Raw genomic sequence first — 16,009 nt, forward strand, 5'->3', positions numbered from 1 at the left:
CAACACAAAGTCTCTTTCAAGGATAAGTCCTTCAATTGAATCACAGTGGTTCATCTCCCTTGACGTAGGCGAGATAGTGAAGGACCATCCGTGGACTAGTAGGCCCCAGCAACCTCCAGGCCTACTCTCAGTTACGAAGCCTTGGGCCAACCGGCCCCAAGACCATAAACAGCTCACACATCACCTGAGGAGAGCCCTCATGTCAGGATCGGAAGACCCCACCAAAACAGTGTCCGTTCCTTAAGTACCCCTCCCCAGAATGCACAGCGGGTTGACCACGCCCCCTCAGCCACTTCTGGGAAAGAGATACCCAATGCATCCAGCCTGTTGCCTTTCCAACCTTGACCTGCGGTGACAGCGACACCCACTGTCAAGGGGAAAATCATGCAACCCAGCTGAACTGAAACAGAACCGTCAATTTAGCACACACATGTGCATTTTATTGAAGGCATTTTGAATGCACAGAGATACCGTGAGGCAGAGGCGGCTCTAGGCTTTGTGAGGCCTTAGGCAAAATTTAGACACGAGGCCCCACTCAGGCCCAGAATGGATAAAAAAAATTCAAGCAAGTAAAAATGGCTGCAGAAAGATGTGTGGATCTAGCACACAGGCGATCAGCACCACTTCCAGCGCACCCTCCTTACCCATCAGATATATGCAGCCAATACAACATCTGGGACCCAGCAAGGTGACAACCCCTCTAGGATTTTCCCCTGTGCCTTGGGACAGGGGAAACAGATGGGGGTAAACACAAAAGTGTTGCGTTTATAATTTTGCTCAGCGTATTATATTTCTCTATATAAGCTCAGTTTAGTGGTAAAAATAACAATGAAATGCAAGACTCCAGCAGGTGTACAAATATGTCCGCTTGCCTCCTTCTCACTGTATCCTTACTGTGGCTGAGTGCAGGGTGTACCAAGATGGCTGTGATGTAACGTCAATTCTGTTACAAATACTGACCGGTCGTCTACTCTGACAAAACACAGGCAAAAAACAAAAACAAAAAACACCAAAGGTGTGTTCTGTGAGGAGCTCCACACATACATGCAATCCAGCGGCTAGTAGAGTGCATTTACGCTCAAACACCATACATATTGTAACATTACAGGTGTTTCTGTCTACCAAATTCTGGCAGTAAAAATTGCTGTTTATTTTCCTAAACCGCTGTGTGCTGCATGACGCATGAGGCCTTTGGTTTGAATCCCATGAGTTATTATCAGCCATGATAGTTGTCAACCACCCTAGGACAAGCGCACTCTCGTCGTTCCTTGTTGACCTGTGCGGGATACATCACGTGGCTGCCTACGCCTAAAGACTACATCTCCCAGAAAACCTTGCGATGAGCTGCGTACCAACAGCGAGCCTAGCGGCGAGAGCGGACGCCTTTTCCTGCGCACCCTAACCTGTACAGTGCTGCGCCAGGAAGGGGGCGGACACAGAGAGCCAGTTAGAGGGCCGGATCGCTGACAGATAGGAAAGGAAACCAATCGGAGACAGCTTTTTCGGGGCCCAGCGTCCAATGACTGGCGGTTTGGTGTATAGACGCGCTTTCGGCGAGTTTGTGTGAGCTGGTGAGGCCGGAGGAGCCCGAAAGAGGTGGAGGAGGTAGTTGAAGATGGTATGTAAACCCCTGTATGGCACAGGAGTAGAGGGCGGCTGGGTGTCAGGGGCACAAGCTGGGCAGAAGCAGTGATGGTACGCTTGGAGTGTGGGGTTCTAGGTTTGGGAGGGCTCAGGCTGTATGTCATGGGGTGGGGGAGATGACGGAGGGAGTATTAACATGGAGACAGGGCACTGAGCATGGGGTGCTGTAAGGAATACGGCTGGCTCCTTTATTCCTTCAGGGTTGTGGGTAGAGGCCTAGTCATGCCTGCACTGGGAGGCCCTCGTGTCTGTGACCACCTATTGGAAGGTATATAGTGCCCAGTGCAGTCTGGGGTATGGCTGTTCTTATCATGTGTGCACTTGTCACTCACTTTACATGTATGAGAAAACTGCAACACATGCAATCTGGAAACCTGCAGCCGTCTGTTAAAAGCCAACCATACTTTCAGTTTAAATCAGCTAATTTTATTAGAGGTCTTCCAAATGTGGTTGTGTTTTTTTATTTAAATAGAGTTAAAGTGTGGAAAGTTTTTTTGAAGAACCGCGTATTCCAGGGACATCAGAACAAAACGTGTGCAAAGTCTCAAAGTTGGGTTTCTTTAGAAAGCAGCAACAACCTGAGAAAAAAAAAGACAATCCACTGCCAGCATGCTGCAAAGTTAGACCCTTGCACTCCGTGAGGAAGCCAGTCTCTCTACTAGGGATGAGCTCCGGCATGTTCGCACAGTCCACGTGCAGAGCCTTGCCAGGAAGTCGGCACGGCGCTGCGCTAATCGCAGGCAGGGAGACATTGTCCCGATGCACGGCTGCAGAGATCGAGAAATGTCTCACTGCCTGTGATTAGCGCAGCGCCAACTTCCTGGTGGGCTCTGCACGTGGACTGTGCCAACACGCCGGTGCTTATCCTACGCTCTACAGAGGGCCAATACACTTCCTGCTGAGTTAGGTCCGTTTCACACAGCCTTCAGCTTGTATAAGAGCTGTGTGAACAGCAAGCTTTGACAAAGCATTTGCAGGGCTTTCAGCAAGATTTCTTTTGAAGATTTTAACACCTTCCTATCCAGCCTAAAGTAGAATGATGGCCGGTTGGGGACTTTTTTGTTCTGACTGGACATTAAAGCGGTTGTATACCCTCTCTGCCCACTTGCACCTACATTAAGGCTTACCTGTAGGTGCTTGCAATATCTCCTTAACCTATACGGTTAAGGAGATATTTGCAGAAAAGCGGGCGCCAATGTCTATGGCGCAGTGAGCGTGACGGCTCCTGATTGGGAGCCTGCCGAAAATGTGCACATGCGCCAGGATCGTGCTGTTTCGCGCACGGGAGTGACGTCATCGCTGCTCCGGCCAGTCACAGCGCCGGAGCAGCGATACCCGGAAGTCACTCCGGGTATCATGGCGGCGACAGAGGACGTGTCCGAGGACCGCTGCGGGGGCTTCGATCTCAGGTAAGTAATTGATAATGAGCTAGTATGCTAATCATACTAGCTTATTATACCTTTGCCTTGCAGGTTTTATTTATTTTGGGGGTATACAGCCGCTTTAAGGATGGGCTCAGGTGTGTTTGCGACCCCACTTGCTTGAGCCAGCCAGGAAACTGACACTGCGCAGAGCTAATCGCAGGCAGCGAGACATTTGCCAATCTGTGGATCAGGAAATGTCTCGCTGCCTGCGATTAGTGCTACACAGTATCAGTTTCCTGATGGGCTCGGGCACGTGGGGTTGCAAACACGCCTGAGCTCATCCTTACTGGACATCATGTGACGTCCTTCATAATGGGCAGCTCGTGTGCACCCTCTAGGGGGCGCGCACAGCGATATTTGATGCGGTGTGTCCTTTGAACATACCGCATCACGATCTCGGTAAAGAGCCTATGATGGTTATCGGCTTTCCTCTCCTCACACTGACAGCACCTGAAGAGAGCCAATAAGTGGCTTTACTCACAGGGGAGATCTTCCCCATCGGGATCGGATACTCCGTTTGGCCCTATGGAGCCACGGATGTCAGCGGTGATATGTCTGCTGACATCCGCCAATATCCGATCCTGTCTGTATAATCCAGAAGGATGTGAGCCCCATTTTCCATCCATCTGGAGAATCGGATGAAAACGGGACAGGTGGTCCTTTTTTATCTGATCTCCATAGAGGATAGCAGGGCTCTGACAGGTCCATCTCTGCACAGTGAGTGTATCAACGGATTGATCCCTGCTGAGCAAAGCGGAGCCCGTGCACGGACATCTGCTTACCACAGAGGAGACGTTTTCTGCCGCATGTTGGCAAGTGACAGGCCTTTATGCCTTTCTACTTTGTTGCCCTTTTATAAAGAAAATTAATTGTAAAGCCCTGTACACACGACTGGGAATACCATCGGGGGGGGGGGGGGCGGACGGACGACGACATTGATTTTCCCGATGGGATTCCTGGCAGACCACCCAAAAATCCGCCGTTTTTTTGAATGGCAAGAATGCTGTGACATCATTGACTATGACGAGCCGGTGTCTCGTCACATTCCATTTAGTTGCCGCCATCTTGCTACACCCCACACTATCGTATGCTACCGCACATGCGTCAAAGTGTTATCGAGCATGCACGTTTTTTTTCTACCCTGCAGGTAAGCATACAAACTACCGATTTTCTCTGCAGAAAACACTCTGCTGGGAAACCCATATACACTGGATTCCCAGCCAAATGCTCTCCTGGCAGTTTTCCTGGGAAAACTGGTCGTGTGTACGAGGCTTAAGACTTTGCACACTTTTAGTCTTGATGCACCTTGAATGTGTTTAACTGATTTATACTGAAGGTTCAATTGGTCTCTCTTGTCTGTGTAAACCCTCTCTCATAGAAGCTTTAACATTTTAAAGCAGGGATAAGCAATTTGCGGACCTCCAGCTGTTGCCAAACTACAAGTCCCATCATGCCTCTGCCTCTGGGTGTCATGCTTGATGCTGTCAGAGTCTCGCTATGCTTCATGGGACTGTTTGGCAACAGCTGGAGGTCCGCTAATTGCAGATCCCTGTTTTAAAGGATAAGTGCATGAGTGGACAAAATGAATATCTTCCTTCCTGACCCTCTAATAAAAAAAACCTTCTAAGCCTGGGTTCACACTGGTCCGACAAACGCTCCTACATTGGGAGCTCATGTAGCATGACGTGTGAAAATCAATGTTTCCCTATGAGAGCTGTCTTAACTGGTCCTACACAAGTCGGTCCGACTTTGAAAATGCTCCCTGTACTACTTTGTTCCGACTTTGATCCTACTTCAGCCCATTGAATATCATTGAAGTCGGACCAAAGTAGGAGCCTTGTCCTAACCATCCGACTTTTGACATCTGACATGTGATTACAGCAGCAGTAAAAGGAATTTATCTCACTCTGGGATTGTTTTGATTGGTCAAAGAACAAGTCCGACTCTCACAAAGTCGGATCAAAGTAGTATCCTGTTCATGAAAGTCGGATGGATGTAGGACCGATGTCGCAGAGCAAAGTAGGATGAAAGTCGTGTAGTATAGTGTGAACCCAGCCTAATGCAGAAGTTGCTGTATACCACCTGGCAGGTCAGTGATTAGGTTTCCATTAAAATGTGAGAACTGTCCTTCAGCTTGGCATATGTGCCCTGAAGGCTGTAATTTTTGTCTGAGAGGCAGAAATCAATTTATAGGCTGCAGAATGCATGCCGCAAGCCAATGAGGGCTTTTCTGTGGAAACCTGATTGGTGACTTTGCATGCAGTAAATTTTAATGTTTTAATATATTTTAACACTATATTTTTCTAATGTATGTATGTACAGTGCCTTTGCGAAAGTATTCGGCCCCCTTGAACTATGCAACCTTTTGCCACATTTCAGGCTTCAAACATAACGATATAAAACTAATTTTTTTTTTTGAAGAATCAACAAGTTGGACACAATCATGAAGTGGAACTAAATTTGTTGGATATTTCAAACTTTTTTAACAAATAAAAAACTAAAAAATTGGGCGTGCAAAATTATTCAGCCCCTTTACTTTCAGTGCAGCAAACTCTCTCCAGAAGTTCAGTAAGGATCTCTGAATGATCCAATGTTGACCTAAATGACTAATGATGATAAATAGAATCCACCTGTGTGTAATCAAGTCTCCGTATAAATGCACCTGCACTGTGATAGTCTCAGAGGTCCGTTTAAAGCGCAGAGAGCATAATGAAGAACAAGGAACACACCAGGCAGGTCCGAGATACTGTTGTGGAGAAGTTTAAAGCCGGATTTGGATACAAAAAGATTTCCCAAGCTTTAAACATACCAAGGAGCACTGTGCAAGCGATAATATTGAAATGGAAGGAGTATCAGACCATTGCAAATCTACGAAGACCTGGCCGTCCCTCTAAACTTTCAGCTCATACAAGGAGAAGACTGATCATAGATGCAGCCAAGAGGCCCATGATCACTCTGGATGAACTGCAGAGATCTACAGCTGAGGTGGGAGACTCTGTCCATAGGACAACAATCAGTATACTGCACAAATCTGGCCTTTATGGAAGAGTGGCAAGAAGAAAGCCATTTCTTAAAGATATCTATAAAAAGTTTTGTTTAAAGTTTACCACAAGCCACCTGGGAGACACACCAAACATGTGGAAGAAGGTGCTCTGGTCAGATGAAACCAAAATCGAACTTTTTGGCAACAATGCAAAACGTTATGTTTGGTGTAAAAGCAACACAGCTTATCACCCTGAACACACCATCTCCACTGTCAAACATGGTGGTGGCAGCATCGTGGTTTGGGCCTGCTTTTCTTCAGCAGGGACAGGGAAGATGGTTAAAATTGATGGGAAGATGGATGGAGCCAAATACAAGACCATTCTGGAAGAAAACCTGATGGAGTCTGCAAAAGACCTGAGACTGGGACGGAGATTTGTCTTCCAACAAGACAATGATCCAAAACATAAAGCAAAATCTACAATGGAATGGTTCGCAAATAAACATATCCAGGTGTTAGAATGGCCAAGTCAAAGTCCAGACCTGAATCCAATCGAGAAACTGTGGAAAGAACTGAAAACTGCTGTTCACAAATGCTCTCCATCCAACCTCACTGATCTTGAGCGGTTTTGCAAGGAGGAATGGGCAAAAATTTCAGTCTCTCGATGTGCAAAACTGATAGAGACATACCTCAAGCGACTTACAGCTGTAATCGCAGCAAAAGGTGGCGCTACAAAGTATTAACTTAAGGGGGCTGAATTTTGCACGCCCAATTTTTCAGTTTTTTATTTGTTAATAAAGTTTGAAATATCCAATAAATTTCGTTCCACTTCATGATTGTGTCCCACTTGTTGATTCTTCAAAAAAAATTAGTTTTATATCTTTATGTTTGAAGCCTGAAATGTGGCAAAAGGTCGCAAAGTTCAAGGGGGCCAAATACTTTCGCAAGGCTGTGTGTGTGTGTGTGTGTGTGTGTGTGTGTAATATATATATATATATATATATATATATATATATATATATATATATATATATATATATATATATAACACACACACACACACACACACACATATATATATATATATATATATATGTGTGTGTTCTTGGCCATTTTTCAGAGATTATTAGGGCTAACACAAACTTTTTCACTCATGGTTGTTGTTTGGCTGAAGCCATTAATTAATCAACTGTGTTTACTGTATTAAAATCCTAATGACAACAGAAACTACCCAAATGATCCTGATCAAAAGTTTACATACCCTGGTGAATTTTGGCCTGATAACATGCACACAAGTTGACACAAAGGGGGTTTGAATGGCAATTAAAGGTAACCATCCTCACCTGTGATCTGTTTGCTTGTAATTAGTGTGTGTATAAAAGGTCAGTGAGTTTCTGGACTCCTGACAGACCCTTGCATCTTTCATCCAATGCTTCACGAACATTTCTGGATTCCGTGTCATGAGGAAAGCAAAAGAGTTGTCAAAGGATCTGCAGGAAAATTTAGTTGAACTGTTTAAAACAGGAAAGGCATATAAAAATATATCCAAGGAATTGAGAATGCCAATCAGCAGTGTTCAAACTCTAATCTAAAAGTGGAAAATGAGGGGTTCTGTTGAAACCAAACCACAGTCAGGTAGACCAACTAAAATTTCAGCCACAACTGCCAGGAAAATTGTTTGGAATGCAAAGAAAAACCCACAAATAACCTCAGGTGAAATACAGGACTCCCTGAAAACATGTGGTGTGGCTGATTCAAGATGCACAATAAGGAGGCACTTGAAGAAAGATGGGCTGCATGGTCAAGTCGCCAGAAGAAAGCCATTACTATGCAAATGCCACAAAGTTTCCTTCTTACAACCGTTTACATATGCGGGCGCTGCTCACGTATGTGTTCGCTTCTGCGCGCAAGCTCGTCGGGACGGGGCTTGTTTTCTGGCTCCTAACTTTTTTAGCTGGCTCCTAGATTCCAAGCAAATTTGTCAAACCCTGCGCCAAACAGCCCAGAGACAAGCCTCAAACCTTCTGGCACAGTCATTTGGAGTGAGGAGATCAAAATTTAGCTTTTTGGCCACAACCATAAAAGCTTAATTTGGAGAGTCAACAAGGCCTATGATGAAAGGTACGGAGGTGGATCACTGATGTTTTGGGGATGTGAGAGCTACAAAGGCACAGGAAATTTGGTCAAAATTGATGGCAAGATGAATGCAGTATATTATCAAAAATCCTGGAGAAACATTTGCATTTGTCAGACAGGAAACTGCTGATGGACTTGGACATTCCAACATGACAATGATCCAAAACATAAGGCCAAGTCAACCTGTCATTGGCAACAGCAGAATAAAGTGAAGGTTCTGGAGTGGCCATCTCAGTCTCCTGACCTCAATATCATTGAACCACTCTGGGGAGATCTCAAACGTGCAGTTCATGCAAGACAGCCCAAGAATTTACCGGAACTGGAGGCTTTTTGCCAAGAGGAATGGGCAGCTTTACCATCTGAGAAGATAAAGAGCTTCATCCACAAATTACTTCAAGCTGTCATTGATGTTAAAGGGGGCAATACACGGTATTAAGAACTGGGGTATGTAAACTTTTTTAATCAGGGTCATTTGGGTAGTTTCTGTTGTGATTATGATTTAAAAAGAGTAAACACAGTTGATTGATAATAAATGGCTTCAGCCAAACACTAACCATGAGTGAAAGAAAAGTTTTTGCATTATTTTATATTCTCTGAAAAGGGTATGCCAGGGTATGTAAACTTATGAGCACAACCGTGTGTAAAATATATATATATAATTACACACACCCACCGTCACTTTTTTAGGTATACCTTGCTACTGGGATGGACCCACTTTTGCATTCAAAACTGCCTCTATTCTTTGTGGCATAGATTCAACAAGGTGTTGGAAACATTTCTCAGTTTTTGGTCCATATTGACAATGATGGCATCATGCAGTTGCTGCAGATTTGTTGACTGCACACCCATGATGCAAATTTCCACCACATCCCAAAGGTGTTCTTTTGTATTGAGATCTGGTGACTGTGGAGGCCATTGGAGTACTGTGAACTCATTGTTATGTTGAAGAAACCGATTTGAGCTTTGGGGCATTATCCTGCTGGAAGTAGCCATCAGAAGTCTTAAAGGGATGGACATGGTCAGCAACAATACTTGGGTAGGCTGTGGCATTTAAACGATGCTCAATTGGTACTGAGGGGCCCAAAGTGTGCCAAGAAAATATATCGCACACCATTCCACCACCAGCCTGAACTGTTACAAGGCAGGATGGATCCATGCTTTCATGTGTTTTTTTTTTTTGTCAGTTTCTGACCCTGCTATCTGAATGTTGCAGCTGAAATCAAGACTCGTCTAGGCAATATTTTTCCAATCTTTTATTGTCGGTGAGCCTGTGCGAATTGTAGCCTCAGTTTCCTGTTTTTGGCTCACAGGAGTGACCCCCGTTGTGGTTCAGAGAATGTATTCTGCATACCTTGGTTGTAACTAGTGGTTCTTTGAGTTACTGTTGCCTTTCTATCATCTGAAACCAGTCTGCCCATTCTCCTCTGACATCAACAAGGTATTTTTGTCCACACAACTGCCTCTCACTGGATATTTTCTCTTTTTCTGACCATTCTCTGTAAACCCTAGAGATGGTTGTGCGTGACAATCCCAGTGGATCAGCAGTTTTTGAAATACTTAGTCTGTCACCAACATCAATGCCACATTCAAAGTCCCTTAAACCCCCTTTCTAACCCCGTTCTGGTGCTCGGTTTTAACATCAGCAAGTCGTCTTCACCACATCTAAATGCATTGCATTGAGGTGCCACCATGTGATTGGCTGATTAGCATGTTGTGTTACCAAGCAATTGAACAGGTGTACCAAATATAGTGGTGTAGATATATTTGTTAAAAAAAAAAAAAAAAAATCCCTCCCTTCCAACTCCCTGCCAGGAGGGTAAATTGTAACTTTTTAGGTCTATAAATGATGCACATATCCTATAACGCAGCCAAGCCAATAGTATAGACTCTTCAGCAGCTGCCCCCTTTAAAAGTTTGAGCAGTCTGGCACATGGCAAATTATTTGCTTTCTTGCATAGCTCCAGGCACTGCTGCCATCTGACACTTTCAAGTGTGTCCAGTTCCTGGCTATTGTGGTTGCCCCTGCTGACCCCAGTGCATTACAAGGTGCTTGTGTGGGTGGGGAGACCACAGCATCAAGGAGGGAACATGCTGTTCAATTCACCCAGAATTGTCAGCTGCACCTGAAGCTCTGCCAGAGAGAAATTAATACATTTTGCTGCCCATAGGTCTGATAAGTATACAACATCTTTTATAGGGGAGAAACTAGGGTCTAAATCGGGGGTCTCAAACTGGTGGCCCTCCAGCTGATGCAAAACTACATGTCCCACCATGGCTCTGCCTGTTGGAGTCCTGCTTGTAACTGTCAGCATTGCAATGCCTTAATGCAGGGCTTGACAAATTTGCTTGGTAAAATGTTTGCTTGTAAAATGTTAGTAGCCAGGTTTTTTTTTTTACGACCGACAAAGCTTGACCGCCGACAAAGCGCTGCTGCAGCAGCGCTTTGCGGGTGGTTTTAACCCTTGGCCGCTAGCAACCGGAATACGCCACAAATCCGCCCATAGCATCGGCGGTAAAAATAGCTGAGTTTTGCCGCCGACGCTATGGGCGGCTCAGTATGAAAGGGGTTTAAGGGTTCGATCAGGTCCGCCTGAAAACCTGACAGGCAAACCTGATCAGACAGCCCATGTGAAAGGGGCCAAGCAGGGAGATGACTAATAATAAATTCATTTTAATTAAGAAAAAAAGTTTTTACTTAAAGCGGTAGTTCACCCTCCTTTCCATCATTAGACCATTAAATTCGGCATTGTAGCGCGAGCTACGGTATGCCGGTCTTAAATTTTTAATCCCCGTACTCACTGTGCTAGCGATGATTGAAGAATCCGACTCCCGCGGGGAATGGGCGTGCCTATGGAGAGGGAGGATGATTGACGGCCGGCTCTGGCACGTCACGCTCCCCGAAGACAGCCGGAGTAGGTCTCGGCTATTCACGGCGCCTGCGCACAGGCTATGCGCAGGCGCCGTGAATAGCCAAGCCTATTTCGGCTATTTCCGGAGAAGCGTGACGTGCCAGGGCCGGCCGTCAATCACCTTCTCTCACCATAGGAACGCCCATTCCCCGGATTCTTCAATCATCGCTAGCACAGTGAGTACGGGGATAAAAAATGTAAGACCGGCATACCGTAGCTCGCGCTACGATGCCGAATTTAATGGTCTAATAAAAAAAAACTTTTTTTTTTTTTTAACAGGGTGAACCCCCGCTTTAAGAATAAAAGCTATTACAAAAGAAGGCTATATGAAGCTATTTAAACCAGCCACCCTACACTCGCCATTAGGCAAAAGGTGCCAGATGACTGCTGCAAACACTTTCTTCTCTTTTCCACTTTGGGAAGGAGATGGCTGGCAGGAAGCCCCATTAGCATTGCTGGTTTTCTTCTTGTCATACCAACGGCCATCGCAAGATGGCGCCAGATCATAGAAGGAAGCATAGGCTTGCAGAAGGCCGCAAAGCTGTGGCCTAAATTACTGGCCGACACGGCCCGACGCAATCGCACAGCGCTGGGGCGCACTGAGACCAGGGCTGTGGAGTCGGTAGATAAATGTTCCGACTCCTCAGTTTTATGTACTTCCGACTCCCCGACTCCGACTCCTCTGTATTAATATGCAAATGTATTTTATACATTACTTGAGGGAAAGAAACGCAACCTACCACAGGACTACTGGCTGGGAAGCCAACAGTCTACTGTATTGCACAGTTTAAGCAAAAGACAAACACAATGAAAACAAAGTTTTATAAAAAAAAAAATATTAATCAATCAAGTGACTGGATAGTAGCAGCAGGCATAAACATCAGGAACAGGATCTTTACCAGTTCAAAAATACAAACCACATTATTTGGTTGTTTTAGAACAAAAACAAAGCTTATCTATAATGAACCAAAAACAAAATCTGCAAAACCTAGAAATGGTTTATATTAATCTTGAAATGTAGTTCTAGGCTTAGCAAATGCAAATCAATTCAATGTAGAGTTCTAAGGAAGACAATTGCCTCTGCCAGATCCTCTTTCATAGAGGCTCTTAAGTCAGACTTTATTATTTTTAGGGCTGAAAATAATCTTTCGACACTGACTTGGGTGGGTGGCATTGCAGTAACTATTCTGGCCACATCACTAACGATCTCTGGATAAACAAGGATGGCTTCTTCAACAGTAAGTTTTGATGAGCGATCATACTTTTCAACTTCTTTAAGTGCTTTATAAAACTCCTGTTGGAATTTTTTTATTTGGACACTTACTGGTTCTCTAACATGCGTTCCCTGTAAAAGCAGAACACATCACTATGGAAAGTATAAGTATTGCAGCTCCTAATTGTGCGTTGCGTGCCATATAGTGAAGCACATGAAAAGCATGCTTCTTCACGGTCACTTAACGTGTTCGTTTTGCGGTTATGTGAGGCACTGCATGCATTGGTCTTTATTCTTACAGTAGAGAAGTCATTAATTATAACTTTTTGTGAATTGGGACATTTAAACTTGCTTTTCTTTTTTTTTTATTCCAATCTAAATTTAGTAGGAGTCGGTGCATTGTTTGCCGACTCCGACTCCAGGTACCCAAAATTTCCCCCGACTCCGACTCCGACTCCACAGCCCTGACTGAGACGCCAGGTCGCTAATTCTAGTCGCAAATGCAATTTTGCGCCCGGGGTTTGTCGAACCCTGCCTTAATGGGACTTGAGTAGTTTTGCAACAGCTGGAGGGCCCGCCAGTTTGAGACTCCTTGTCTAAATAAATACTAAGTCATGGCTGCTTTAATGTTGTTTTTATTATGTTTAATCTCTTTAAATCTGTTTCCATAATACCTGGTGATCATGCCTTTTTTTTTTTTTTTTTCCTGTCAATCGCTTTCCTGTGTTACACTATCACATTTCTGGTGGAGACTGTAAGCATCCAGGGGCACTTAATGTGCACACTTGTCCCATCATTGTCGCCTTCGGGAAACTACAGATAAATTGCATATTGTCTGATATGATGTTCTCTTAAACCAAAAAACGCTGATTTGTTCTCAGCTACTGGTGGATTAAAAAAGAAAAACATACGTTCTTATTCTATGCTGTCCTCTCCAGCTCTAAAACCAAGAACTGAACGATCACATGACCACCGTCTTTGCTCTGCCCTTCCAGCACTCACTGGTGTGCCAGGCTAATGAGGTGGCAGGCACAGCTGGCTTTGGCTCTAGGCTGAATGTTGACAGCCAGAACCATTTTATTAGGCATCTGGGTGAATCCCGACAATATGATGAAAAATTAACATATAAATACTGGTGCAAGCAGCTGCCTTTGACTTCCTTTTGGCCTCTTGGGCATATGTGTGCAGAGCAGCAATTGGACTGAGAGAAAATAGCAGTATTAAGAGCCAATCGGACTTGGTTTTAATCTGCTTATATTTTGCCCTCCGTGGTTCATTCCCCCCCCCCCCCCCTCATCAAAATGTTAATGAGTTTTCTAACATAAAACCTTTGTTGGCATTACATACATAGGGGGCGGCAGGGTAATGTAAAAATGTTTCCTGAAAACAGGTACCGGTAGCTGTCATAAATCTCACATGATTCTGAGCCTTTGTTATTGAAAGAACTGAAATCCAGTGAATGAAAAAGCTGGGTCAGGGACATTAAGGTGTGAGAGGAAAGTGCTAGTTGATGCTGGATGTCCTCCAGCTAGGAAATGTGACCCAGCTCTACCTCCAGGTTCCAATGCAAGAAGCTTAAAATGTGCCGTAGAATTGGAGAAAGCAGTTACAGTACCGGAGAGGAGGCTGTACAACTGTGAAAAAAGTTATTTGAAGAGAACAGGGGGTGTAGAGCCCCCTGTTAAGGGAGTCACATGTGGACCAACCAGCTTGTATAGGGAATTTTATTGCACTAAATGATTACAAAAACTGAGCACCCAACACCTGAATGTAATATTAAAATAAGACCGCGTTGTCTGGTTTAACCACTTAAGACCCAGACCGTTTTGCAGCTAAAGGCCCGGGCCACTTTTTGCGATTCGGCACTGCATCGCTTTAACTGACAATTGCGCGGTCGTGCGACGTGGCTCCCAAACAAAATTGGCGTCCATTTTTTCCCACAAATAGAGCTTTCTTTTGGTGGTATTTGATCACCTTCTGCGGTTTTTATTTTTTGCGCTATAAACAAAAATAGAGCGACTTTTTAAAAAAAAAACTATTTTTTTACTTTTTGCTGTAATAAATATTCCCCAAAAAATATAAAAAAAAATTTTTCTTCCTCAGTTTAGGCCGATGCGTATTCTTCATAGTTTTGGTTAAAAAAAATCACAATAAGCATTTGGTTTGCGCAAAAGTTATAGCGTTTATAAATCAGCGCTTCCGATTTTGTATATGATAACTAGTTCTCGGTTGTGGCATATCGAAGGGAAACAAATTTTAATTTGGAAAATGTTGCAGAAAGATGTGTAGAGAAAGTGAAGTGCCTTTCCGGGGGGGGGGGGGGAAATTGCTTGCATTTGCTGACAACATTCATTGCCTCTTATGCCAATGTCACTCTTGCCTCAGACTAGCGTTGTTGTTGACTAGAAGTCATCCCTTAGCAAGATCGTTCTTGAGCAGGGGTGGGCAATTATTTTTTCGATGGGGCCACATGAGAAACTAAAAATATTTTGGAGGGCCGGGCCAAAAGGCTAAACTCAATACTGCATAAAATCAATTGTATTTCTTTATAAAAAGCAGTAAATATCATTGTTGGACAACTGGTACGAGTACTTGTTATAGACATGGCACAGGAGGGGGACAGAGGCTGGGGACATGGCACAGGAGGGGGACAGAGGCTGGGGACATGGCACAGGAGGGGGACAGAGGCTGGGGACGTGGCACAGGAGGGGGACAGAGGCTGGGGACGTGGCACAGGAGGGGGACAGAGGCTGGGGACGTGGCACAGGAGGGGGGACAGAGGCTGGGGACATGGCACAGGAGGGGGGACAGAGGCTGGGGACATGGCACAGGAGGGGGGACAGAGGCTGGGGACATGGCACAGGAGGGGGGGCAGAGGCTGGGGACATGGCACAGGAGGGGGGGCAGAGGCTGGGGACATGACACAGGAGGGGGGGCAGAGGCTGGGGACATGACACAGGAGGGGGGGCAGAGGCTGGAGACATGACACAGGAGGGGGACAGACGCTGGGGACATGGCACAGAGGCTGCAAATAAATTATCATATCACTTCTTCACATCATCAGTATGCTGTGTCTTCCTCCTGTGCCCCTTTCACCTCTCCACAGATCTGACCTGTGGAGAGGTGAAAGGGGCACAGGAGGAGGACACAGCATACTGATGATGTCTAGGTAGGATTGCACTTCACACTCTGCTGCTGGACTGAGGAGGACTCACCAGACAAGGCCAGGGCAGTGGCACTGAGGGCAGGCAGCAGGCGTCGCGAGGAGTCCTACTCCAACGAAGAGAGTGGAGACCAGGGTCCACTCCAGGTCCGGGCACCAGCATGGCGGCTGGCCGACTGCTACAGTCAGTCGAGCGGGCAGAGCAGGCAGGCAGGCGCACTGGTCGGTCTCCGTCTGCCTTCACTCAGTCCACTCCGTCACAGTGGGGGTGCGTCTGCAGTGTGTCCACTACATCTGCTGCTGTGTGCTATCCCGCCGGTGCCGCTCTCCACAGAGTCCACACATTCTACGATGTTCCTCAGTTTCCCCGCGCTGCTCTTTTGAATAGGCTGGCAGCAGTGTTGTTAGCGCGAAAATGCGCTTTGATAATTGGCTGCGCGGCGGGTGGTGGTGGGCTGGGCGGTCAGAGAGGGCGAGACTATGCATAATGTAGGAGGACTAGACGCTGCCTGCGCTGCGGCTCACATTCGGATCTTT

At 45.5% G+C, this 16,009-nt stretch overlaps 1 protein-coding gene across 1 annotated transcript in view; it reads left to right on the plus strand.

The window, feature by feature from the left end:
- The first annotated feature begins 1,422 nt into the window (after nt 1–1,422).
- DDA1 (DET1 and DDB1 associated 1) overlaps nt 1,423–16,009 on the plus strand; it is a 42,161-nt gene continuing 27,574 nt past the window's right edge. Inside the window, exon 1 of the mRNA XM_040320462.1 lies at nt 1,423–1,618. Coding sequence (XP_040176396.1) covers nt 1,616–1,618 — 3 coding nt within the window. The 5' untranslated portion in view covers nt 1,423–1,615. The remainder of the gene's footprint in view (nt 1,619–16,009) is intronic.

This window comes from Rana temporaria, chromosome 1 (assembly GCF_905171775.1).
Source record: "Rana temporaria chromosome 1, aRanTem1.1, whole genome shotgun sequence".
NCBI lineage: Eukaryota > Metazoa > Chordata > Amphibia > Anura > Ranidae > Rana > Rana temporaria.